This window comes from Triturus cristatus, chromosome 1_1, assembly GCF_964204655.1.
Source record: "Triturus cristatus chromosome 1_1, aTriCri1.1, whole genome shotgun sequence".
Lineage (NCBI taxonomy): Eukaryota > Metazoa > Chordata > Amphibia > Caudata > Salamandridae > Triturus > Triturus cristatus.
In genome coordinates this window covers 8,808,187-8,832,879 of record NC_140579.1, presented here as the reverse complement: position 1 = coordinate 8,832,879, position 24,693 = coordinate 8,808,187, and the positions used below count along the sequence as shown (strand labels likewise).

The following is a 24,693-nucleotide window of genomic DNA, read 5'->3' as shown; positions in this document are numbered from 1 at the left end:
TTTATTAAGCATGAGGGGGGTTTCTTGCATAGTTTGGTCGAATTTTTGTCGAATCCCCTTTGAATGGCTTGGTGTGCGTGTATATTAAATGTGCCCGTCAATAGCTACCCATGTTTGTATAAATAAACGACAAGGGTGTCTACTTGGAGAGTACCCACCGGCGGGGGCGCCGGGATTAGGCACGGTAGGGCGTCAGACACGTCAGAGCTTCTCTAGCGGTGTAAATACATTCCATGTGGATTCATTCTATGCATAGTCGCCTTTTAATGAATATCACGCAAATCGTCATGGTGATAGGTACATACGGTTTGTCCAGCATGTCCTAGGTTTTTCTATAAATATATATTTTTAAAAATAATAAAAAACAAAGGCCGTCCCCGGGGGAAGGGTCCCCGGGGCCATAAGTGGCCTGAGGAGGGGGGCAACGCACCCCCTCCTAAAGAATTTTAAAAAAAACAAAGGCCATGACCCGGGGGTTGGGGTCCCCGGGGCCGATTAAGGCCTTGGGAGGGCCAAATTAATTTTTTTCAACAAAAAAAATTAGGGTGCAGGCCCTGGGGGATGGGGTCCCCATGGCCAGTAAATTAGAAAAAGAAGGGTGGCCACACAGCCCTCCTTCTTAAAAAAATAAAATAAATAAAAGACCGGCATCGCGCTGGAGGCCACGCCCCCTCCTTGCAGCACTCTGCAAACGCGCCCCCTGGCCAGTTGTAAGTTGGGGAATTAATTCCCCTTGAATACTGATGGTCCCTGAGGGCCAACTAGCCCAACAGGTATCTCCAGTATGCGCCAGGGAGCTGCGTTGCAGACAGGTGTTCTGAGGCCACGCCCCTTTTTACACCTCTCTGCAATGCAGCTCTGTGGCGCTTGCTGGAGGTACCTAGTGGGCTAGTTTGACCCTAGGGACCCTTGGGATTCAAGGGGACTTAATCTCTCAACGTAGAACGGCCACAGGGCGCGTTTACACAGTGGTGAAGGGAGGGGACGGGGCCTGAGGTGACGTGTGCAAACACGCCCTGTGGCGCGTTTTAAGTTGGGGAAATAATTCCCTTTCAATCCTGAGGGACCCTGGGGGCCAACTAGCCCACCAGGTGCTTCCAGTAAGCGCCACTGCTCTGCGTTGCAGAGAGGTGGTGCAGGCCGTGCCCCTTTTTACACCTCTCTGCAATGGCGCTTACTGGATGTACCTAGTGGGCTATTTTGCCCCTAGGTATCCTCAGGATTCAAGGGGACTTAATCTCCCAACTTAAAAAACGGCCACAGGGCGTGTTTACACAGTGGGGAAGGGAGGGGACGGGGCCTGAGGTGACATGTGCAAACAAGCCCTGTGGTGCGTTTTAAGTTGGGGAAATAATTCCCCTTCAATCCTTAGGGACCCTGGGGGCCAACTAGCCCACCAGGTGCTTCCAGTAAGCGCCACTGAGCTGCGTTGCAGAGAGGTGGTCCAGGCCGTGCCACTTTTTACACCTCTCTGCAACGCAGCTCTGTGGCACTTACTGGAGGTACCTAGTGGGCTAGTTGGACCCTAGGGACCCTCAGGATTCAAATGAACTTAATCTCCCAACTAAAAATGGCCACAGGGCGTGTCTACACAGTGGTGAAGGGAGGGGACGGGGCCTGAGTTAACGTGTGCTAACAAGGCCTGTGGTGCGTTTTAAGTTGGGGAAATAATTCCCCTTCAATCCTGAGGGACCCTGGGGGGCCAACTAGCCCACCAGGTGCTTCCAGTAAGCACCACTGCGCTGCGTTGCAAAGAGGTGGTCTAGGCCGTGCCCCTTTTTACATCTCTTTGCAACGCAGCTCTGTGGCGCTTACTGGAGGTACCTAGTGGTCTAGTGGACCCTAGGGACCCTCAACAGTCAAGGGGACTTGATCTCCCAACTTAAAATGGCCACAGGGCATGTTTACACAGTGGGGAAGTGAGGGGACGGGGCCTGAGGGGACGTGTGCAAACACGCCCTGTGGTGCGTTTTAAGAGGTAGTTTCAATCCCCTGCCCTATTATATACTAGGGGCTTACAGAGGAGGTCATGCTGATCACAGGGGGACCCCAACGCATAGTGTTCCCTAGTGTATGTAGTCGTTTTCACTGTATTCTGAGTGTCTTTTAACATAGCACTGGCTCTAGGACTGGTTAGTCAGACTCAGTTACCACCAGTATCCGTCTGAAAAAGTTGAGGGTACAGGATGATTTTGCAACAAGGCTTCTTTCTGCTCTTCTGTTTGTTCTTTCTGCACGTTATCCTTCATCCTGCACTTTTCTTCATCTTTGAGGACTTCTGTTTCTTCTTTCTGCATTTCTTTTTTTTCTTTCAGTGCGTTTTTTCTTCTTTCTTCACATGTCCTATCTCTGTCGGCATAGTTAGAAATTAGCATTTAAAAAACCTTTGAAATTCACTGAAAAAACAATAGGTTTCAGGCACGTTATAGTTAGGAATTAGCATTTAAAAAACCTTAGAAATTCACTGAAAAAACCATAGGTTTCAGGGGCGTTATAGTTAGCTGGACTTTTCACTCGTACAAAACCATTGAAATTCCGCCGTTATAGTTAGTTCAGCTAACTATAACTCGCGCGCCCGCAATGCAGTGCTGATGACGTCACATATTACATCACTCATGACATGGTCAGTGACATCACACATGACATCACTGATGACATCTCAAATGACATCACTGATGACATCATTCTTGTGATAGAGTGGCAGACCTCCTCTCCCCCTAATATAACCTTTGATACACACATTCAAAAATAGAAACTAAAATTTTCAAAACAATGGACATACCAATATCAGTTACAACAACCTATTCAGTAATTCTAAGATCCACATACACATCCACTCATTCACCAACAGTCCTATACAGTCACTCATACATGTACTCACTCATCATATGTACTCATACACCTATACATCCTGTTACACAACGCCATTCCTCCATAGAGTTACTCACACACATAGTCACTCATGCTAATAAAGAATCAAACATCCATTTACTTGCATATACAGTTATACACACACCACCACACTTACTTCTACAGAAACTTACACATACTTAGTCTTTTAAACAATCACTTATAGAAACACATACTTATTCATACAGGAACTCTTTCAATATCTCACTTTCACATATACTCACTTATATACACCAATAGTCACATATACTAGTTTAAAACATATGCAGTTACTCATAAAGACACTGAGACAGCCATTCACTCACTAACACACCCATGCACACACTGATCCACCCATACAGTCCTGCACACATGCTGTCTTCAAAACATACAAACAGTGAGTCACACTTTCATGCACATATGCACTATGTAATACCCGCCACCGAACCATACAGACACTCAGACACTCATACTGATAACCTATATAGACACTCATGTAGCTACTCACCAACCCATGCAGCCACTTATACACAAAGTGAGAGACTGATACAGATATTTACATATTTAAACATTACTCACTAAGCCATGTATTCACTAAGATACACTTAATCAGTCAGTTATACAATCAATTTTTCAAAAACAAATCATCCATATAGACACTTATATACCCATTTATTCTTCCATCGACCTTGAGATATACATATATAAAACATATGTAATTTTCAGAAAAACACACATTCACTGGATGATGCCATCAGTGATGTCATCAGTGATGTCATTTGAGATGTCATCAGTGATGTCATGAGTGATGCCACTGACCATGTCATGAGTGATGTAATATGTGACGTCATGAGCAGTGGATTGCGGGCGCGTGAGTTATAGTTATCTGAACTAACTATAACGGGGGGAATTTCATTGCTTTTTACGAGTGAAATATCCACCTAACTATAACCTGTGTGAAACCTATGGTTTTTTAAGTGAATATATATATATATATATATATATATATAAAACCATATTTCCTTGAAGAAATCTTTTGATAACACTGTCTTTCTGGACCGCTGCTTCCACTGGTGCAAACAATTCTTGTGTTTAATTGTCTCTTTATTATGCACTACAATGAAGAGTCACTCCTTCTCTATGTGTCTCAGAGAAGTCTTATAAGTCTCTTGCCCTGAATAACCTAAATAACTAAATGGTTATACTGACTAAATTCTCTAGCCCTTTATATCAATAACTCTTTGGAAGTCAATGAGGAATTGTCTTTGCTGAAAACATATTGCTGCAACATGCAGGACAAGGAAAGGAAAATAACAGAGTTTCCAGGTATAGACTACTTCTAAACAATAACATGGTCAATGGTTATAAGGGACACACCATGAACCGCTATTCTCCTCCACAAGAACTCTGAGGAATCCATGAATATTTCTAACTCCTTATCCACAAGCGGAAATCGTAACAATATGACTTACCAAAGCCGCTGACAAACCTAAGCAGTTTTCTTTCCCGCGCCGAGTTTCACAAGACTGGAAATGCGGGAATTATTCAGAAGAGAAGCTAGAATGCGACTGCTACCCAAGTTTCTACAGTTGAAGTGCGCAATAGATAGCGCGAGGATGGGTGAGAGCAGCTGTGATTGAAAACACTGCTGAACACTAGACCGGCCAACCGTAACCTAACAGGCGGCCATCTTAGAATTCCGCGAAAGTCAACAACACAGGCACTGAAATAAAAGGGACTCCAAACTGCAAGGCAAGCATCTCAAGAATCTGGTATAGTAACTCTGATGACCTCTAAGAACTGAAGAACAAATATGGCGGAATTTAGGGGATCTCATTGGAACGGACCTGACATGCTGATTGGACTTGATAAGTTAATTCCCTCCAGTGGGTGAAGACACAAAATTATTTAGATCAGCATGAGGGTCATCTGGAACAAACCATTGCTAAAAGGAAGATCAGAGAGAGTTATTGGTGGCCTGGTATGGACTCTGAGATCGTTGCCAATGTTAGAACATGTGTCATTTGTGCTAATAGTGACAAAAGCATGAATATTAAGACTATGACACTACAGCCCAGTGTGTTACCTTTTGGGGCATGGTCAAAATTGGCTATCGATTTCATAGGCACATTCAACATTTTTCGGTAAATTTACGGTAAAGAATGCTAGTCAGCATAAACGTACAGCCAACAAGCAGATAACACAAGACATCCTGTGTGAGGTGTATTGTGTCGGCTCACACTACAACTCCCATCCCCAAATTTAGATTTGGAATTCCCACTAGACGACTCTTAGCTTTATTTATGGTGAGGAAGGAGGAGCCGAGTCTTTCAGCTGCACATTGAATTGTATTCTTTTGTATTTGGGTTATTCCAACCGCACTCTTTATTGGCCTCTATTGTCTCGCCACAATCCTCACTGATGCATTAATTTACTTGTTGTAATGCTTTTTGTTTATAAACTTTATTTGCTGTTCTTTGACATTACATCAAAATCAACATGAGTGCTCCCTGTTGGTATCATGTCGTATGCAATGATAATTAAATGAAATCTAGACATCCAAGCCAAAGGATATAAAAACATCTGTCAAGTGTTACGACCTTCCTGATGGTTCATCCATATCCCACCCCAGAGGACCACGTTACAGAATACCCACCTCCCCGATCTCCCGCAAAAATAGCCTCAAATTACAGTGTCTAAAGCAATCAAAACATTTGCATTAAGACTGGTAAAGCCATCATTGTCCCATGTACCGCATGGAGGGAAATCACCCCAACCCAGTAGGGGTTCTACTTTGTGCCAATTGTGACCCAGCTGCTAGGTGATCTGCAGTCAAGTAGCTCCTGAGCGGACCCCAAATGTCTTTCGGTTGTGAGGATCGGGGCAACGTGGTAGCGTACACTTCGCTATTTGTGTTGCAAAATGCTAAACTATTCAACCAACCTTGAAGAGTGGGGGTTCTTTTACAACCCCAATTGATGGCAATTTAACTTTTTACTAACATTAAACTGATATCTGCAAATCTACGAACATCTTTGGGAAAGTTTAACACGTACCCCAGTAGAGCCACCTCCGGAATGGGAACCAGTGTCAAATCAATCTTATTGCCCAACGTCCAATGTACCGCCTCCAAATAAGACTGTATTTTATTACATGTCCAAGAGAGATGCGCGAAGTCAGCATGTGGTGCACCACATATCAAACAGTTGTGAGGCCTGGACTGGTCAATTCTGTGAATTTTCCCTGGTGTAATGTACATTCTGCGTAAAGATGTAAAATAAAGTAATTTGTGTCGGCTATTAAAAGAAACTTCCTTAGTCACTGCACAACACTTGTCCCACTGATCGTCCAGAATGGGTCGACCCAGGTCCTCCTCCCATTCCTTACGGATCTTGTCATCATTGATTAGGACCATGGCGGCCCAAACTCTATATAATTTTGAGAAAAGGTTTTCACCCCCCGGGCTCTCTATGATTGTGGATAAAGGGGAAAAAGAGTCAGGTTCAATGGGAAAACTGGGCAAAATGGCTCAGAGCTTGGAGCATATGCGGCCCATAATAAAATGGTCCCTAAAGGTGGCATCTCTGAATCGGTCCTCTTCTGCCATGGAGAAGACATGTCTGCCTGGGAACAGATCACCAAATTTAAGGACATTAAAGCAGGTGAGAGTGCGCTGCACCAGTCTCTCACCCATGACTGGGAATCAGAAGAGTCATAGAATAGAATATGGGAACCCCCATGACCCGCCGTAACTTATCCCCGGCCCAACTGGTGGTGGAGACAGTCTGAATGTCACGGAGATCTCTGGGTATGCCCTTGGGTAGAACACCTGACAAGGTGTCCGGCAGAACAAAGTCCGCCTCCAGGCAAAGATTTGGGATTCTGGCGTCAGGATGAAACCAAGCATAAGCGTAACTGCATTGGGATATCAGGTAATAGAGTTTAAGGTCAGGTACTCTGAACCCACCCCTGTCATACGGTAGGGTCATCACCTGCCACCGCACCCGAGGTTGCTTACCCCACCACGTTAGTCGAATAAGGAGCGAGCGCAAAGTCATGAAAAAACTATTAGATGAGGGGTTGGGGATGTTATTGAATAGATATAAAAATGTTGGTAGCACTATCATTTTAATCAAAGTGACCCGACGAGCGATGGATAATGGGAGCCGCAGACACCTCTCAACTTGTGCTTCGAGGGCATCCACTGCTTGGCCGTAGTTAAAACGGATAATCTGAGCGTAATCTAGATGAATGTGAATGCCCAAATACCTGGTAGAATCGGTACACCACTCAAGTGGGAATTCACATTCCCATCTCACCATGCCAGGGGTCAGGGGGAATACAACTGATTTACACCAATTGATATTTAGGCCAGAGCATAAACCAAATCCGATCGTCTCTTTGATCAAGGGTTCAAGATTAATCTGTGTTGAATTGTCGGCCCCTATGTAAATGCTTCTCTTGAAAATGCCGGACCAAGGGGTCCATGGCAAGGATGAAAAATAGGGGCAATAAGGGGCAGCCCTGCCTGGTGCCCCGGGATAAGGAGAAGGAATGGGACAATGAGCCATTCAAGCGTATTCTCGCCACAGGGCAGCTGTATAGCAGTTACGTGTTTGCCACAATTACCTTGGGCTTACCCATCTGCCGCATGATGGATACGAAGAAGGGCCACTTCAGGGAGTCAAAGGCCTTCTCGGCATCCAACAGTATCGCTGCAGCCGGGGTCTCAGGGTTAATTCTATGCAGAATAGCAAACAGTGTCCTGAGGTTTAAAGAAGTCGATCTGTGAGGGACAAATCCTGACTGAGCGGGTGAAATAAGAAACTCCATCAATTGCAACAAATGGAGGGCAATCATTTTGGACAGAATTTTGTAATCCAGATTGAGTAGCGATAAAGGTTGATATGAGCCGCACAGTGTGGGGTCCCTACCAGGTTTAGGCAACAAAATGATGACCGCTTCCCGAAGTGTAGAAGGTAATATTTTCCTCTCAAGGTCTCTGCATAAACCTCAAGCAGTCGAGGCGCTAGGAAATCCTTGTAGGATTTATAAAAATCCCCGGTGAAGCCATCAAGACCCGGCACAGTGGAGCCCCTGAGGGCCTCAATTGCGCCAATAATCTCCTCTTCATACAAGGGCTCAGACAGGACTTCCTGCATGTGTTTTTCTAAATAGACCAATGCGATCTTGGACAGATAATCTTCCTGAGCCTTGGAGTCGCTTGCGGCCCTAGAAGTGTACCGTGTGGTGTAAATTTCCAAAAAAACAGTCCCGTATCTCAACAGAGTCAGTGAGCATATGACCGTGGGGGATCGCAAAGTCGTGAAATATGCTTTGCTATATTGGGGCCTAAGCATCTGCATCAATGTGTGGCCGGATCTCTCACCCTCCTCATATCGGAGAGCTGTTTGGTATTTGCCGAGAAAAAGAATCCCACGGTCAGCGAAGTCTCTGTATTCAGTGAGGAGGGCAAGCCGACGCTTCGGTGTGTCTGGACCGGGGAAAAGGAGGGAATCACCTTCAAATGCGGCAAGTTCCTGCTCTAAGCGAGTGAGAGTCGCTCAAAGGTCTTTGAGCACTCCGGCGTGTTTGGAGATGCAGACACCGCGAATGTAGGCTTTAAAAGCCTCCCACAATACAGCCCAAGTGTCCACTGATCCCGTGTTTATGTTAAAATAGTCTACAATGGCCTCCTGCACCTCAGAGTGAAATAAGTCATCATTGAGGGCCCGACCCGGAAAACGCCACAGCAGCTCATATCCGTCTGGTCTGGGGACCATGACATGGAGGAGTACGGTGGAATGGTCGGAGTGTGTTCTAGGGAGAGTTGTTATGGAATTATACCAGGTGCAAATGTCCTTAGATAGGAGCCAGTAGTCAATCCGCGTCCATGTATTATGTTGGCACGAGTAATGCGTGTAGGCAGTCGTGGGGGGATTGCGCTGGCGCCATATGTCAACAAGGGAACTTTTTTTACAGAGGTCCAGGAGGGTCTGATGTGATCGTGGTTTGGTGCCATGGGAAGTGAAGGTGCTATCCAATGCAGGATTTAAGAGTAAGTTGAAATCCCTTCCCAACAACCAGACTAACTGAGTTGTGCTTTGCGAGTTGGGCATGTAAGGAGTGGAAAAATTCGGGACAGTCAATGTTCTGGGCATAAACACATATTAGTGCAATAGTGTGGCCCATCAGTTTCCCAGTTACAATTGTGTAACGACCCTCACTGTCGCCAATGCACACGTGTAAGAGGAATGGTAACCGTTTATGGATCAGAATTGCGGTACCCCTATCATAGTTGCTAAAATTGGAGAAGTATCTGTGCCGCTCCCAACCCAGGGCAAACTGAGTGGAATCAGAGTTGGGTAAATGCATCTCCTGTAAAAAAGCAATATCTACATTGTGTCGTTGGAGATAATGACTAAAATGTTTTTGTTTTCGGGTGTTGTTAAGACCCCTAATGTTCCAAGAAAGTAGGGACAAACCAGAGGTGCCGCTTTCATTACCTAACTTGGCCATATAATGTGCTTGGTTAATTTGTGGCAGTCAATAAGCCATAACAAAAAAGCAAATAGTACAGTGAGCATAGCAGTGATAAAACAAAAACATTTTTGTATGAAGCCTAACCTCCCCCCACCCAGCCTCGCTTCCTGTATAGTGAGGACAAAACCCCATAAGACACCAAAATGTAGCATCAAGGAAACATCCAAGTTGGAACAAAATATAAACAAAATGATGCACCTGCTTCGAGAGAAACATGCCAATGGCGTAAACCGTGAGGGTCAGCAACGTCACGTCAGACGCCTAGCTATTGAATATAATACCTGTGTACATATTATATTATCCCAAGAAATCACACTACACCAATATATATTAGTGCATAATCATAGACCATTTTCCAGTATCGTTGTTAGAAACCAGTTCAATGCTTGCATTGGAGCTGCTGCACGGGGGGAGGACCCCGCACCAACCGCCCTCGTCTGGCTATTGTTCTGTTTATACGAATGGCAGAACTCCTGTACTTCTGTAGGTGTGTTGAAAATGCGAACCCGGCCGTTGATGTCCACCCGCAACCTTGCAGGATAAAGCATGCCGTATTTTAGGCCCAAGTTTCGAAGGGCGGCCTTGGCCCCATTGTATTTATGGCAGGCTTCCTGCACCATTATTGTGAAATCAGGGTAGAGTGACAGTTTTGAACTCTGCCACGTAGTGTCGCCATGCTCCCTTGCGGGGCGTAGGGCAGTATCACGTTCACTGTAGTTCATGATCTGGGCAATAATGGGCCTGGGGGACAGCACGGGTTGGGTCTGGGACCCAATGTACGGTGTGCCCGCTCTACTACAAAGCCAGGGGTGAATGTCTCCCTACCAAACATGTCGATGAGGACGGACTCAACAAAGAGGTCAATGCGCCCAGTGTTCGCCGATTCCGGAACCCCTAAAATGTGCATATTATTACGCCAGCTGCGTTCTTCAAGGTCCTCGTTTTAAATGGACACATCCTTGAGAATACGCTCGATCTGTTCTAACCTTTAAGGGATTGTGCCTTGCCATCTTCGATGTCGGAGATCCTGGCCTCCGCGACATCTAAGCGTCTGTCATGAACCTGGATCTTGGCCTCCAGGCTCTCGACCCATTTATTTAGGGTGTCAAATCGGCCTTCCAGAGCTCTAAAGCCCGCCCTTATTTCCTGTAGTAGCGATGCTGACTGGGCTGTCAGGTCCCCGCTGTGTACAGAACCCTGACCCCCTTCTGCCATTTCTGAGCCCCCGTCTTGCGTCTTCTCAGCTATCTTTTCAAATGGTAGGGTCTTTTGTTTAGGGTCTCTGCGGCCCATGCCGCTGCGTGGGGCGGTCAGGGAAATAGAACGTGGATGTTAGTGAACGCCCTAAACAACTCTGAGTAATGGAGCACCCCGGCCAGCGTATAAACAGTGATGCACAGAGTGGCTGTGTAAATAACCTGGCAGGCCCTGTATAAAGGCTACAATCCACCCGCAGGGGAGTATCAGGAAGGTGATGTCATGCAAAGATGAGCCGGTGTGTGGTGGAAGCAGCGCCGCAAAGCAAACAAGGATTAACAACAAAATAAAAACAGATCGCAGAGTCCATCAGGCACCGTCGGCAATTTTGTCTATAGAGGCCAGGCCCAGAATTGGTGTGGGAAACAAATATGGTCATGCAGTGGATTAGGCTGTCACAGTTAAGGAAACTGCTGAGTGCCAGAATGTTAAAACCGCTGTGCGCCGCAGGCCACAGTGCGTATGAACAATGGAATCAGGCTGACCAGGACAGGCCCGATCCTTCGGTACTGTTGTGAGCTGGCGCGGCGCTCCTCAACCCCAAGAGTTTCCGCTGCATATTGAACCAGCCCACCGTTATGCATCTCATGGGGGAGAGTCACTGTAAATGCATAACCCCCAAGTCAAGCCTACTGGGGGGGCACGTCCGCAAGCAGATAGCGCCACTTATGTGCCGATGGGCAGACTCAGCAAAAGCGATCCGACAGTAAGAGGGGTGACTGTGGAGTCCCAGCGAGAGCACTTCAACGTTGTGCAGCTGTGCGGAATAAAGCCACTTGGCAGATACAGGCATAATGGTCTCATGGGCAGTTCTGGGCCCTCCTGTTCCCGGCAATATGCTTCGCTTGGCCTGCTGGTTTTTGTGATGAAATAGGCCAGCCAGAGTACTGGAACACAGTGTGGGGGCAGCCGGGTGTGGGACATGCCTAGATCTTCAGCTCACCTACCCCACTAACACCTCTGCGGTGACTGGGTGGTCGTCTCCCAGGTCCGCCCATGGGCCCTGTCCCCGCTGGCCTACAGGATACGCAGGTATGTGTGGCGCAGCACCCTGCTGAAGCAGACGAGGCCACTGCTTAACTGGGGAAGATTACAACCGGGGGGAGGGAGGGCACCAAGGAAAGTCTACACCCGGTGCTCTCACCACAAACTCCACAGGAATCTGGTGGGCACGGCCTCCGGGACACTCTCAGGCAGGCCAGTGGGATGATAGGGCCGATCGCGGCCCAGGCGAGTCAAGCTCCTCAATTCTCCGGCAGCTGAAAAACCGGCTTCAGTAGCTTCCTGCACTCCAACAAAGGCACCGGGCACAGTCCGGTCCGCTGTCGGATGGTGCAGTGAAATCACGGTTCAAAGCAGCATAATGTGGGGATAATGCGGATGAGCTTGCAGCGTCTGTCGGAGCTTCAGTGCCGCGAGGCTATCTTGGTCAGTGGCCTGGCCACGCCCCCCTACTTGTTGTAATGCATCATGTCCATAATACCTTTTCTTTTGCCGATTTACTGATTGCTTATCAAGCTGTAATAAATACACTTACCCGTAGTTACCGAACCCTTGTCTCTATTGTGGGGCCACATGGGCTACAGAAATGTTAAAATGTAAATTGTTACTACCTTCCTTGACTCCACACAAAGGTACATCGGATGAAGACAGTGCTTTAAATGGGCCGGTACTCGCCGGTACGGAGTACCGGCACTTCCGATTTTTTTTGCCGTCAGTACCGGCACTTCTCTGTAGCCAAGGAGAGTACTGGTACCCTGATCCACGGCACGGCAGGCGCATGTTGAGTTTCTCCTCAAGTGCAGGGCGGATGAACCGAGTTGTGAAGTAGCCTTTTGCAGAGTTGCTGCGCCCATTTGAATGTTCCCAAACTGCAGGGTTTGGAAACGGCTTGTGTCACGCTGTGATTAACAGGCCAGGATCTCTAGACAGACCCTGCCCTGCCAATCAGGTGCGCAGCGACCAGTCCAGTGAAAGTGCCATCATGGCTTTCGTTATGTGTAATGAGTAAATCTGTTTTGTTGAAACAAACACATTTCTCGTGTGCTTTAATATGTGCTGCAACTAGTACAAAAGTCATAATGTATGATCCTACCTTGCCCTTAACCCGCCCCTAGCCCCGCCCACTTGCCACACCTCTATTTTGCTGCTCCCTCTGTAAGCCAGCCCAGCTCACACTCCCCACAAAATCTCACAAGCCCGCCTCCCTCAAACTCGCTTCACTTAATTGTGGCTCACTTCCTAAACACGCGACACAGATTAACCATCTTATAGAAGATCTGGAGATAGACATACTTTTCCTAACGGAAACGTGGCTTGCCCCACATTCACAATCAGACATGGCACTAGCAACTCCACCTGGCTACCTAATTCAGTCCCTACCCCGCCCCCTAGGTAGAGGTGGTGGTGTTGCCATTATTCACCGGGACTATCTTCACTGTAAAACCAGTGACGCGCAGATTCTCGAATCAGAAAGTCTTCAGTTTACTTTCAAGCTAGACCCGACCAACTCACTAACAGGAATACTTGTGTACCGTCCTCCCGGCCCCCCAGGTCCCTTCACTAGTTCCCTCCTGGACTCAGTAACAACCCAGGCCCACTCTCTATCGAACTTTATGATAACAGGTGACCTGAACATTCATCTCGATGACCCGGTAGACTCGATAGCTAATGACCTGATCTTAGATCTGGCAGCACTTGACATCCGCCTCCTTAACTCCGGAGCCACCCACATCAAGGGTCATCTATTGGACCCGGTGTTCACTAGCTCCCCCTCGATGCAAGCGAAGGAGGCATTTCCCCTTCCTTGGACAGACCACTTCTTAGTCTCCTTCCAACTACCTGGAACCTTCAGGAAACCTCAAAAACCGCCCACATACAGCAGGGACAGGACCTGGTCCAGACTCCCCACTGAAGAATGGGCCAAGATCCTAAAAAGGACCACCCCTGCATACGCGGAAGATCCGATCATCTCCGACAAAAAATTCAGAGAGCGGATCACCTCCTCCCTGGACTCAGTGCTCCCACTTAGAACTAGGGAGGACAAAAACGGCAAACCTGGTTCGGCCCCGTGGTATACCGCGGACCTCCGACTACTTCGCAAAAACTGCAAAAAAGCCGAACGGCCTTGGAGGAGAAACTGGCAGCACGCCAACAAAGAAGCTTACCAGAACACAGTCAGGCTCTACAAAGAAGCCATACGACTCGCCAAGGCTTCACACTATGACAAGCGGATACAAGAGTCATCCAACTCAGCCAGGGAATCCTTCCTAATTGTAAAGGAGCTGCTCAAAGTACCCAACACTCCCTCCTCCATCACCCCTAGAGTCGACCGAAGTAATGAACTAGCTACTTACTTCAACGACAAAATCACCCGTATCCTGGCCTCCCTCCCACCCCCCGGCCCCCTAGTCACATGGATAGCCGCTTATCCCTCGACCACGCCAAAAGCAATCTACGCCCCACACTGCCAACATTCCGACCAGTAACTTGCTTAGAGGTAGAACGAACCTTGACGAAAATGAAAAGCGGATCACCTCTGGATCCAGCACCTATCAGGTTCCTTAAAACCGTAGCCTCAGTCATCGTGCCTACGGTCACGGAACTTATCAACAGCTCACTTGCCCAGGGATCTGTCCCGGACAGCTGGAAGAGTGCTGTGGTAAAGGCACTTCAAAAAAAAAACCAGCTCGACCCAGCAGACATGTCAAACTACCGACCTATATCACTCCTCCCTGGTATCAGCAAGGTAGCAGAGAAACTGGTCAACGGACAATTATCCCAGTTCTTTGAGACCAACAACGTACTTAGGCAATCCCAGACTGGATTCCGCCCGGGTCATGGCACAGATACCGCCCTTCTTGCCGTCATCGAGGAGGCAAGGCGCATACTGGATTCAGGAGGGTCAGTGGCAGTGATCCTCCTGGATCTGAGCGCAGCCTTCGACACAGTCAACCACCGTGTCCTTTTACATCGACTGGCGGATGCAGGACTTACCAGGACGGCACTCAGTTGGATTGAATCCTTCCTCACAGGACGCACGTTCCAAGTGTGGGACGACAATCACCACTCGTCCACCCTTCCACTTACAAGCGGTGTCCCTCAGGGCTCTTCCCTGAGCCCGACGCTTTTTAATGCTTATATGGCCCCCCTTGAGGACGTAGTGACACCATTTGACATAAAAATGGTAAGCTATGCTGACGACACTCAGCTGGTCGTCTCTTTAGCCCAACTGATCGACCACCCAGAAAACCTGACCAATTGTCTCATAGAAATCCACAATTGGATGAGTAACTCATCATTAAAACTTAATGGGTCAAAGACGGAGGTGATGCTCCTGGGGAAACAATGGACGACCATCCCTCCAGCACTCTGGCCCGACGTGTTCGGGGAAATTCCCCCCCCGAAGCGTGAAATTAAGACACTCGGGGTGTGGCTCGAACCAGAGCTTTCTATGAAAACACAAGCAGCTAAAACTTCGGGCACCTGCTTCGGGCTTATGCGCACGACCCGCAAGATTCTCCCCTTACTGCCACCTACTTCCAGGAAACTGCTTATCCAGGGACTGATATTGTCTCGCCTAGACTACAGCAATTTGGTCTACCTGGGAGCCCCTGAGGCCACCCTGACGAAACTCTAGCGGACACAGAACGCTGCAGCACGCCTGCTAACCAACCTCCCCTCCAGAATGTCCGCCAAGCCGGCCCTCAAAGCTCTGCACTGGCTCCCTGTGCGCCAAAGGGTGCAATTCAAAGCCATGTGCACGACGCATAAGCTGATCAACGGATCTGGCCCGGCGATCCTTAGCAACATGATCACCCCCTACACAGCACCCAGATCCCTACGATCCCAGAATGAGAACCTGGCCAACACTCCGAGATTCAAAAGGACTCGCACAGGAGGTCGACGATTCTCCGTTCAAGCAGCTGCTGGATGGAACGCTCTTCCTCGCTCCCTCAGACTGGAACCCAACTACCTGGTATTCCGCAAAAAATTAAAAACACACTTATTCCCGAAATAGAGTCCCTCAATAAGTGTCTCTCCTCTCTCCCTCCCCCTCTACAGGATCACAATTCTTATAGCGCGGGGGTGCCCTTGGGTCACCAGGCGCTTTAGAAATCGTTATTAAATTAAAAATTAAAATTAAATTTATTGAGTACCTGCACTTATTTTTCCCCATTTAAAGCAATGGATGAAGACCGACCTCCACTTCCAAATGCACCCCTGCAATATGGCCCCGTGGAAGAAATAGGATCTACATGACGAGCAGCAGAACTTGGGAATTTGCTGAATCCAGCCCAAGGTTACAGGATATGGGTTGGTCTAATTTACACCTTGTCAGTTTCTTGGCAGGTTTTGCATCTTGACCATAATTTTATATGCAAATATCAAAGCTCTGATGTCTATGGCAGGTGAGATTAGACTCCCCCCCTCAAAAAACATAATAAAAGTGATTAAGTAAAGCATCCTTCTACCTGCGGATACTTGTAGAGTGCCAGAAGTTGGGCCATGGAGTAAGTCGTTGATGAGAATGTGTCTCCGATTAAACCCACCAGAGTGTCCTTGCTCTGGCACCTGTAGTTTGGAACTGGTTCTCTTTGCTGGGACATGATGCTCAGGGTGCTCTGGAGAGCTTTCATCTCACTAGCACAGGAGTCAAATAAATGGTACCCCAGAGTGAGGTTTGGTAAGAGAGTCGGGTTTCTGTTAATCTCCTCCACGGCGTAGATGAAGACCAGGCCATTTACAACAAGCTGCAAAGTAGCCCTAAAGATTGGATAACATAGAACATAATTACTGAATTTTCACAACAAATCTAAATAAAATGACCACTTTAGAAAATAAGGATAGGAACAATAAAAAAGGCTCTATGTAGGAGAGGTGTATGCTTGCATGTCATAAAATGTCTTCTTTCAAGAGTAGTGCAGCTTTCCTTTTCATTTTCTGTCTAGTTCTGGGATAGGATGAGCAAAATTCTTCAGTGTCTGTCTAGATGTGGACAATCTAGAAAATATTCCTACTCTAGCATAACTTCAGACGACAGGAAAAGTCATGGAAGGAATCTCTCCTCAAGCCATGGACTGCTGCAATAGTAGGGAATAGTCCCAGCTCATCTATCCAATCACAGGCAGACTATATACAAGGTCCAGCAGCCAATCAGAACAGTCTTAACAAAGAAGCAACCCTGACTGAATCAGCAATCCAAACTCTCTAAAACATTCAGAGCTCATCTTTACTTTCCAACGACTCCGATTGGCTTTTTGGCAACCAATCTGAATAGCGTTTGGCAGCAGTTACACTCCCTAGCACCATTAGTTTTCCATTCCCAGGAAGGAAATGAACCACTTTTATATATCCATCTGAGGGTTGAACTGTGTGGTGTCAGCTGGTTAGCTCTCAACTACACTGTAAATGTATGCTCGCCACCTACAGGTTAAATACTTCGTCCTATATTTATAATTTGTTCACACAGCACAATGCAGCAAGACACCTTGCTGTGCTGTGCTGCATGTAAGAGAAGGGGTAGAAAAGCACTGGCGGAGGAATCGCCACCATCCACAGGAACACCATCAACATTTCGACCAAGACCGAAGATTCCCTCAGCATGGCCGAACCTTTCAGAACCACGTCGATCACAACACCACCCTCAGGGCAACCCTTGTCTACAGACTCCCGGGACCCCGACCACAGTTCAGCGACTCCATCGCCAACCTCATCAGCACGCACGCACTCGCCTTCACAGACTAGATCCTCCTGGGAGATCTGAACTTCCACCTCGATAATGCCAACAACAGCAACTCCACAACCCTGATCGCCAACCTCGGACTCAAACAGCTCGTCACGACACCCACCCACTCTGCCGGACACACACTCAACCCCATCTTCTCTGCCAGCAACCACATCACCTTAAGCCACACCACCAAACTCCACTGGACCGACCACCACTGCATCCACTTCTCCTTCGAGAAACACACCGCGCACAACCAACCACAACGACTCCCACACCGCAGCTAGAACAAAGTCACCGAAGACCGGCTCCTTACCACCCTCGCCTGAGACCTTCCATCCGAACCCTCGGAAAATAACGTAGCAGCCCACAACTTTGGACAATGGATTGATGACTGCGCCAACACCCTCGCCCAATCAGAAAACCCTCAAACAGGTGCACTGACACAAGACCCATCTGGTTCAATGCCAACCTCCAGAATTCCAAGCAGACCTGCTGAAGGCTCAAGAAGCAGTGGCGCCAAGACCAGACTCCAGACAACCACGCAGCCCTCGTGAACGCCAGACGCAAGTACCACCAACTCATCCGATCCACCAAAAGAACCTCCTTCAAAGAATGCATCGACAACAATGCACACAACAGTAAAGAGCTCTTCAACATCGTGAAAGAACTTGCCACCCCCAGCTCCAGGCCAATTACATCCCGCCGTCACAAGAACTCTGCAACTACCTGGCCACCTTCTTCCACCGCAAGATCGCAGACATTCACGACAGCTTCGGCACCCAGACACCAACGACAGACACCGACACACCGACTCAATGCCCACCAAACACACTGACCTCCTGCTCTCCTGGAACAACGTCAATGACAAAGACACCATCAAAATCATGAACACCATCCACTCCGGCTCACCTTCCGACCCCTGCCCCCACCACATCTTCAACAAAGCAAGCTCCATCATCGCACACCAACTCCGAAAGATCATCAATAGCTCCTTTGAGACCGACACCTTCCCGGAGAGCTGGAAACACGCCGAGATAAACTCCCTACTCAAGAAGTGCAAGGTGGACCCAAAGGACCTCAAGAACTTTTGACCCATCTCCCTTCTCCCATTCCCGGCAAATGTCATTGAGAAGACTGCCAACAGACAACTGACCCACTTCCTGGAGGAGAACAACATCCTGGACTCCTCCCAATCCAGTTTCCCCAGCAATCTCAGCAATGAAACCGCCCTCATCACTGCCACCGATGATATCAGGACCCTGCTGGATAACAGTGAAACCGCAGCCCTCACCCTCCTGGAACTCTCGGCCGCCTTCGACAATGTCTGCCACCACACCCTTTGCACACGCCTCCACTACGCAGGGATCCGTGACAAAACCCTGAACTGTGTCACCTCCTTCCTCACCGGCAGAACCCAGAGAGTCCGCCTCCCCCATTCGGATCTGAAGCCACCACGATCACCTGCGGCGTACCCTAAGGATCATCCCTCAGCCCGACCCTTTTCAACATCTACATGGCACCTCTCGCCAACATCGTCCGAGCACACCACCTCAACATAATCTCATACGCTAATGATACCCAGCTGATCTTCTCACTCACCAAGGACCCGCCCACCGCCAAATCCAACCTCCAAGAGGGAATGAAGGCTGTTGCAGACTGGATGAAGACCTGCCATCTGAAGCTGAACTCCGACAAGTTGGAGGTCCTCAGCCACACCACCTCCGCATGGGAGGACTCCTGGTGGCCAGCCACGTTGGGAGCTGACCCAACACCCACCAACCACGCAAGCAACCTGGGTTTCATCCTGGACTCAACGCTCTCCATGACCCAGCAAGTCAATGCTGTCTCCTCCTCCTACTTCAACACCCTCCGCATGCTCTGCAAAATCTACAGATGGATCTCCACCGAAACCACAAGGACGGTCACCCAAGCCCTCATCGGCAGCAGGCTGGACTAAGGCAATGCCCTCTACGCAGGAACCACAGCCAAACTGCAGAAAATACTTCAACGCATACAAAATGCCTCCACGTGCCTCATCCTCGGAATCCCTCGCCACAGCCACATCACCGCCCACCTGAGTGACCTGCACTGGCTCCCGGTCCACAAGAGGATCACCTTCAAGCTCCTCACCCATGCACACAAAGCACTCCACAATGCCAGACCAGCATACCTTAACGAACGGCTCACCTTCTACACCCCGTACCGCCAGCTTCGCTCCGCTGACTTCACCCTCACCACCGCCCCACGCATCCGCCGAATGAACACCGGCGGCAGATCATTCTCCGACCTCGCCGTCAAGACATGGAACATCCTCCCCATCCACCTGCGTCAGACCCAAGATCAGCTGACTTTCAGGAGACTTGGGTGTCCTAGTAAATTTAATAAAAATTGCCAGGGCTTTACGAAAGGTCATTAATCAATTACAATTTCTAAGCTTCCAGAAGAAGTTACCACATTTCAAACCAAGATATGTAAAAGAGCAGCCTTTTATGCTAATTAAACGGAACCTCGCTACAGGGAACAAAGCTCGATTGATGATCTCAAGGGACAAGTATGCTGGTAATGGACTGACAGATCTCGTATTGTTTGGCCTTGAACATAAAGCACAACGCTTGAAATTCAACACGCTTAGTGAGCCTAAGTCAATGCAGTTACTGCAGCAAGTGAGAAACTGAGGCAGATTTCAGCAGGCGACAGAGTATTAGGAGATGGGCTGGGCAGGGTCCCTAAGAATTCTGGCCAGTGTCTAGGGCCCCAAAGAGAGGCGTTTTTACCCAGAACCATGACCTCAGTCTTGTCACCATTGAGTGAGTACTTATCGATCCATAAGGAAATTCTACTAAAGCCCAAGATCAGAAAAGACGCTTAATGGTTCTGTGCCAATGACAGAGAGAAGATGGTCTGTGTGTCATCGGCATATGAACATCTTGTTACGCTTCATTTGGGGAGGCGTAGCATTTTGATGCATTCGAAGGTCTACCACTAAAGCTGGGAATGTGCCAAAGTCCATGGGTGGGTGCGTGGAACACCCATGCTCCAATCATGGAATGCCTCCGTGGGGCAGACTAATGCAAGGCCGCCTTGTATGGCCTGATAAGTCCCACCTAAGTTTTCCATTGCTCTTGCCTCCCCCTGCTGGTGCACCCATCAATCAATCAAGTGTTGGTAAAGCACAACTACTCACCCGTAGGGTCTCAAGGCACTGGGGGGCTTAGCTCCAGGGTGTTCATTAGGGTTCAGTGGAAGAGCCAGGTCTTGAGGTCCTTCGTGAACTTGGAGAGTGTTGGTGTCTGGCGGAGGTGGAGTGGGAGGGTGTTCCATGCTTTGGCTGTGAGGAAGGAGAAGGACCATCCTCCTGTTCTGGTTTTCTTGTTGCGTGGCACCGTAGCTAGGGAGAGCTGGGCTGAGCAGAGGGATCTCTGGGGGGCGTGGAACGAGAGGCGGCGGTTGAGGTAGGCTTATCCTGTGTTGTGGAGGGCTTTTTGGGAGTGGAAAAACGCCCTTTCCAGTGGTTCAAAAATAGGAGTGTGTTGCTTGGCCTGCGTTTGACAAAAAAAGATAAGTGGGTTTGGATCATCAGTTTTTATTTGTATAATGACCTTTAGCTTGATGTGAGTCCCTAATCTTCTGTTACCTCTTTCTCGTCCCTCTTGGACGGCTGGAGGTCTCATCCACTGGCTACCCCAGAACAAGGAAACAAGCCACAGTTAAGCTGTGATTTTCCTCCCAGATTAAGGTTTAATACATGTGCTCCTCTTTCTCTGGGCATACAGTCTTTTGTGATGCTAGTTGTGTTGAGGGGTGAGGTGTCTTTCTAGCCTTGACAGCCAAATAAAGTGAACAGAAATGTGAAAAGAAGAATTCCTCTTCTTTTAGCTTTCACCCGGTCTTTGGTTGAAGATGCGCAGTCCCTTCAGTATTCAAGGACCCCTCTTGACTTACAATCGGGCCGATTTCCATAGGGTGTTGTTAAAAGGATGTGCTCCCAGGGGGTATCTCACAAGGTCCGTTTAGTCTTTGCAGTGTTTCCAGGTCTTACAAGACTAGCGGTTTAGGCAAGTGAAGTATTGTCATGCAGGACATGAAATCAAGAAAGAAGACAAAAGGAAAAATAAACCCACCCATTTTTTTATTACTCTCCTCCCGACCCATCAGTTAGTATTTAATAAGGTTTAATTTATAGTGTTTAGGTTTCCAGGGTCTGTTTTCTCACAGGCCCCAATTAGAACCTTGCGTGGCTCCTTCCCTCCGCCCATGCCGGAATAGCAGTCGGTCAAACACCTGGACAAGCCACGCTCCTCCTGAAGCTGTTGCAGGCGATCTGCACATACGCAGAACTATGCGCAGGATTATGGAACCTCGTGTATAGGGCCTAAGCCTTCCTACCGCCTTAGTGCCCACAAGCCCAGGCCCGACTAACAATAGTGTCTCACTAGCTCTCCTACTCACAAACAGATAAACCAATGATTAGAGAATACAACACTCCTGGATCTCTCAGAAATCGCGGTAACAAGACACATCTTTTCTCTCACACTCTCGTACTTGTCCACAATAAGTTCTGACAAAGACACGAAAATTATTTAAAATACTTATTTTAACTAACGTGCTCTAAAATGCAGTATACGAGCCAACACCAGCAGCAAAATGCATAATATCAATACAGTTAGCATTGCAGCAAGGCCATGTATCATAAAGGACGATATCATTTTATAAAGAGAGAGGAACAAGGACTTTATGGCCTAACCACCTCCCCTTGGTAAGCAGAAGTATTATTTTATAATTGAAGATCTCTGGGCTTTGTCAGCAGACCCCATGCCTCAGGCCATAAAACGTATTTCTACATCACAGGTGCGGGTTGCTCTTCTCCCTGGAAAGGTCCCTCTCCAAGTGGGTCTTTCCTAAACATGCATCCCCATAATATCAAAGTACGATTCTCCAGCAGAAACAGCTGCATTGGTATGTTTTGTCTGAGTGCTAGGGCCTGACCAGAACATAATAACAAGAGGGAGTGTTTATCGAACTTGCTCATAACGTTCAGACCAAACTCCAGGAATAGACAGAGAATGAGCACAGCACAGAGTTCTCATGTGAAAGGCATAAAGACGAGTGTCCTGTGCAAAAGTAGCATCACAACTACCGGGTTCATGCTAATTTAAAGATGCCGGAAATGAATCTAGCAAACACGTGGCACCCTCCCCTTGGCCAGGTTGTGGTGCATAGACAAACAGGTTTCAAAGATAGGCAAAGCCAAATTGCATTATGTTCCATCCAAATAGAGCCAATCAAAAAAAGGGGCACAATTTAAAAAAAAAAATGTATATATATATGAGCAGTTTAGTCAGAAAAATCCAAAAGTTTACGCGCACCCTGGGATGCAAGGTGCTCCAAAAGGGGCATCATTGTCGTTAAGGAAAAAGAGAGATGCCATCCAATGCAGCAGAGCGAATGAACACTCATATTCCTCATAATCCCGTGCATCCAGCAGCAGAAAAGGGCAACTTGCGTGATATTCAATTAAACTATCCTGCAAGAGGCGCTGGGCAGCCTCACAGGTATTCCAACATGCCAACACTCCAAGTGCAGCCGCACGCATTATACGGGCATCACTAGAACAGTACTGGTCATGGGCCGGCAAGGGACCCACCAACAAATCATTATCCGGGTCAGCGCCTGATGTTGTGGAGTGGCAGATATCCAAGGCCCAATAGGAAGGGCACCGTCGGCAGTTGAACACAGGTTGCACGCAAGTGAAGTAAGCAAAGCAAAAGGTAAGCCCATAGCTCACACTTAGTGATGCCAATGGCAAGCGTCCAAAATGTTGCTGCATTTGTCCAAGGTATTGACGCCATAGGCCTGGTCTGTGCAGAACCAGAGGATGGACATCCATTGCATAATAAGTGGGTCACCGGAGGAGTGCAAGGGGAGTGACAGGGATTTTCCTGGAAGTGTATAGATACTGACTGGGGAATTGAAGGTGTGAAAGACACATGTGTAGGTGGTTAGAGGACTGCATGCATAGTGGATAGGTGTTTAAAGCAGTCCATGTGTTAAGGCCTGGCTTACTGCATGAGTACTTGGGTACTGACTGAATGATTAGAGTACTGCAAGGAGAGTGCCTGGGGGAATTTATGAGTGTTTGGGTTTTGGTGCAGTTTTTACAATTTTTTCAGATGGATACTGGTGGTAACTGACTCTGACTAACCAGTCCTAGAGCCAGTGCTATGCTAAAAGACACTTAGAATACAGTTAAAACACCTACATACACTAGGGGACACTATTCGTTGGGGTCCCCCTGTGATTAGAATGACCTACTCTGTAAGTCCCTAGTACATAATAGGGCAGGGGGATTAAAACTACCTCTTAAAACGTGCCATAGGGCACACTGTTGAAGGGAGGGGGGGCTGAGCTGACGTGTGCAAACATGCCCTGTGGCCATTTTAATTTGGGGGATAAAGTCCCCTTGAATCATGAGTGTCCCTTGGGTCCAACTAGCCCACCAGGTATCTCCAGTTAGTGCCACAGAGCTGCGTTGCAGAGAGGTGTAAAAAGTGCCACGGCCTGGACCACCTCTCTGCAACGCAGCGCAGTAGTGCTTACTGGAAGCACCTCGTGGACTAGTTGGCCCCCAGGGGCCCTCAGGATTGAAGGCAAATTATTTCCCCATCTTAAAACGCGCCACAAGGCATGTTTGCACACGACACCTCAGGCCCAATCCCCTCCCTTCACCACTGTGTAAACGCGCCCTGTGGCCGTTTTTATTTAGGAGATTAAGTCCCCTTGAACCCCGAGGGTCCCTAGGGTCCAAGTATCCCACTAGGTACCTCCAGTAAGTGCCACAAAGCTGCATTGCAAAGAGGTGTAAAAAAGACCATGGCCTGGACCACCTCTGTGCAACGCAGCGCAGTGGCGCTTACTGGAAGCACCTGGTGGGCTAATTGGCCCCCAGAGTCCCTCAGGATAGTAGGGGAATTATTTTCCCTACTTAAAACCCACCACAGGGCGTTTTTGCACACGTCACCTCAGGCCCCATCCCCTCCGTTAACCACTGTGTAAACGCGCCTTGTGTCCGTTTTAATTTGTGAGATTAAGTTCATTTGAATCCTGAGGGTCCCTAGGGTCCAAGTAGCCCACTAGGTACCTCCAGTAAGCGCCACAGAGCTGCGTTGCAGAGAGGTGTAAAAAGGGGCACGGCCTGGGCCACCTCTCTGAAACACAGCGCAGTGGCTCTTACTGGAAGCACCTGGTGGACTAGTTGGCCCCCAGGGTCCCTCAGG

General features: G+C 48.2%; 1 protein-coding gene across 1 annotated transcript in view; it reads right to left on the bottom strand.

Annotated features, from left to right (window-relative positions):
- LOC146869100 (extracellular calcium-sensing receptor-like) overlaps positions 1-24,693 on the bottom strand; it is an 84,948-nt gene that overhangs the window by 21,171 nt on the left and 39,084 nt on the right. The window contains exon 2 of the mRNA XM_085599814.1: positions 16,164-16,455. Coding sequence (XP_085455940.1) covers positions 16,164-16,455 — 292 coding nt within the window. The remainder of the gene's footprint in view (positions 1-16,163; positions 16,456-24,693) is intronic.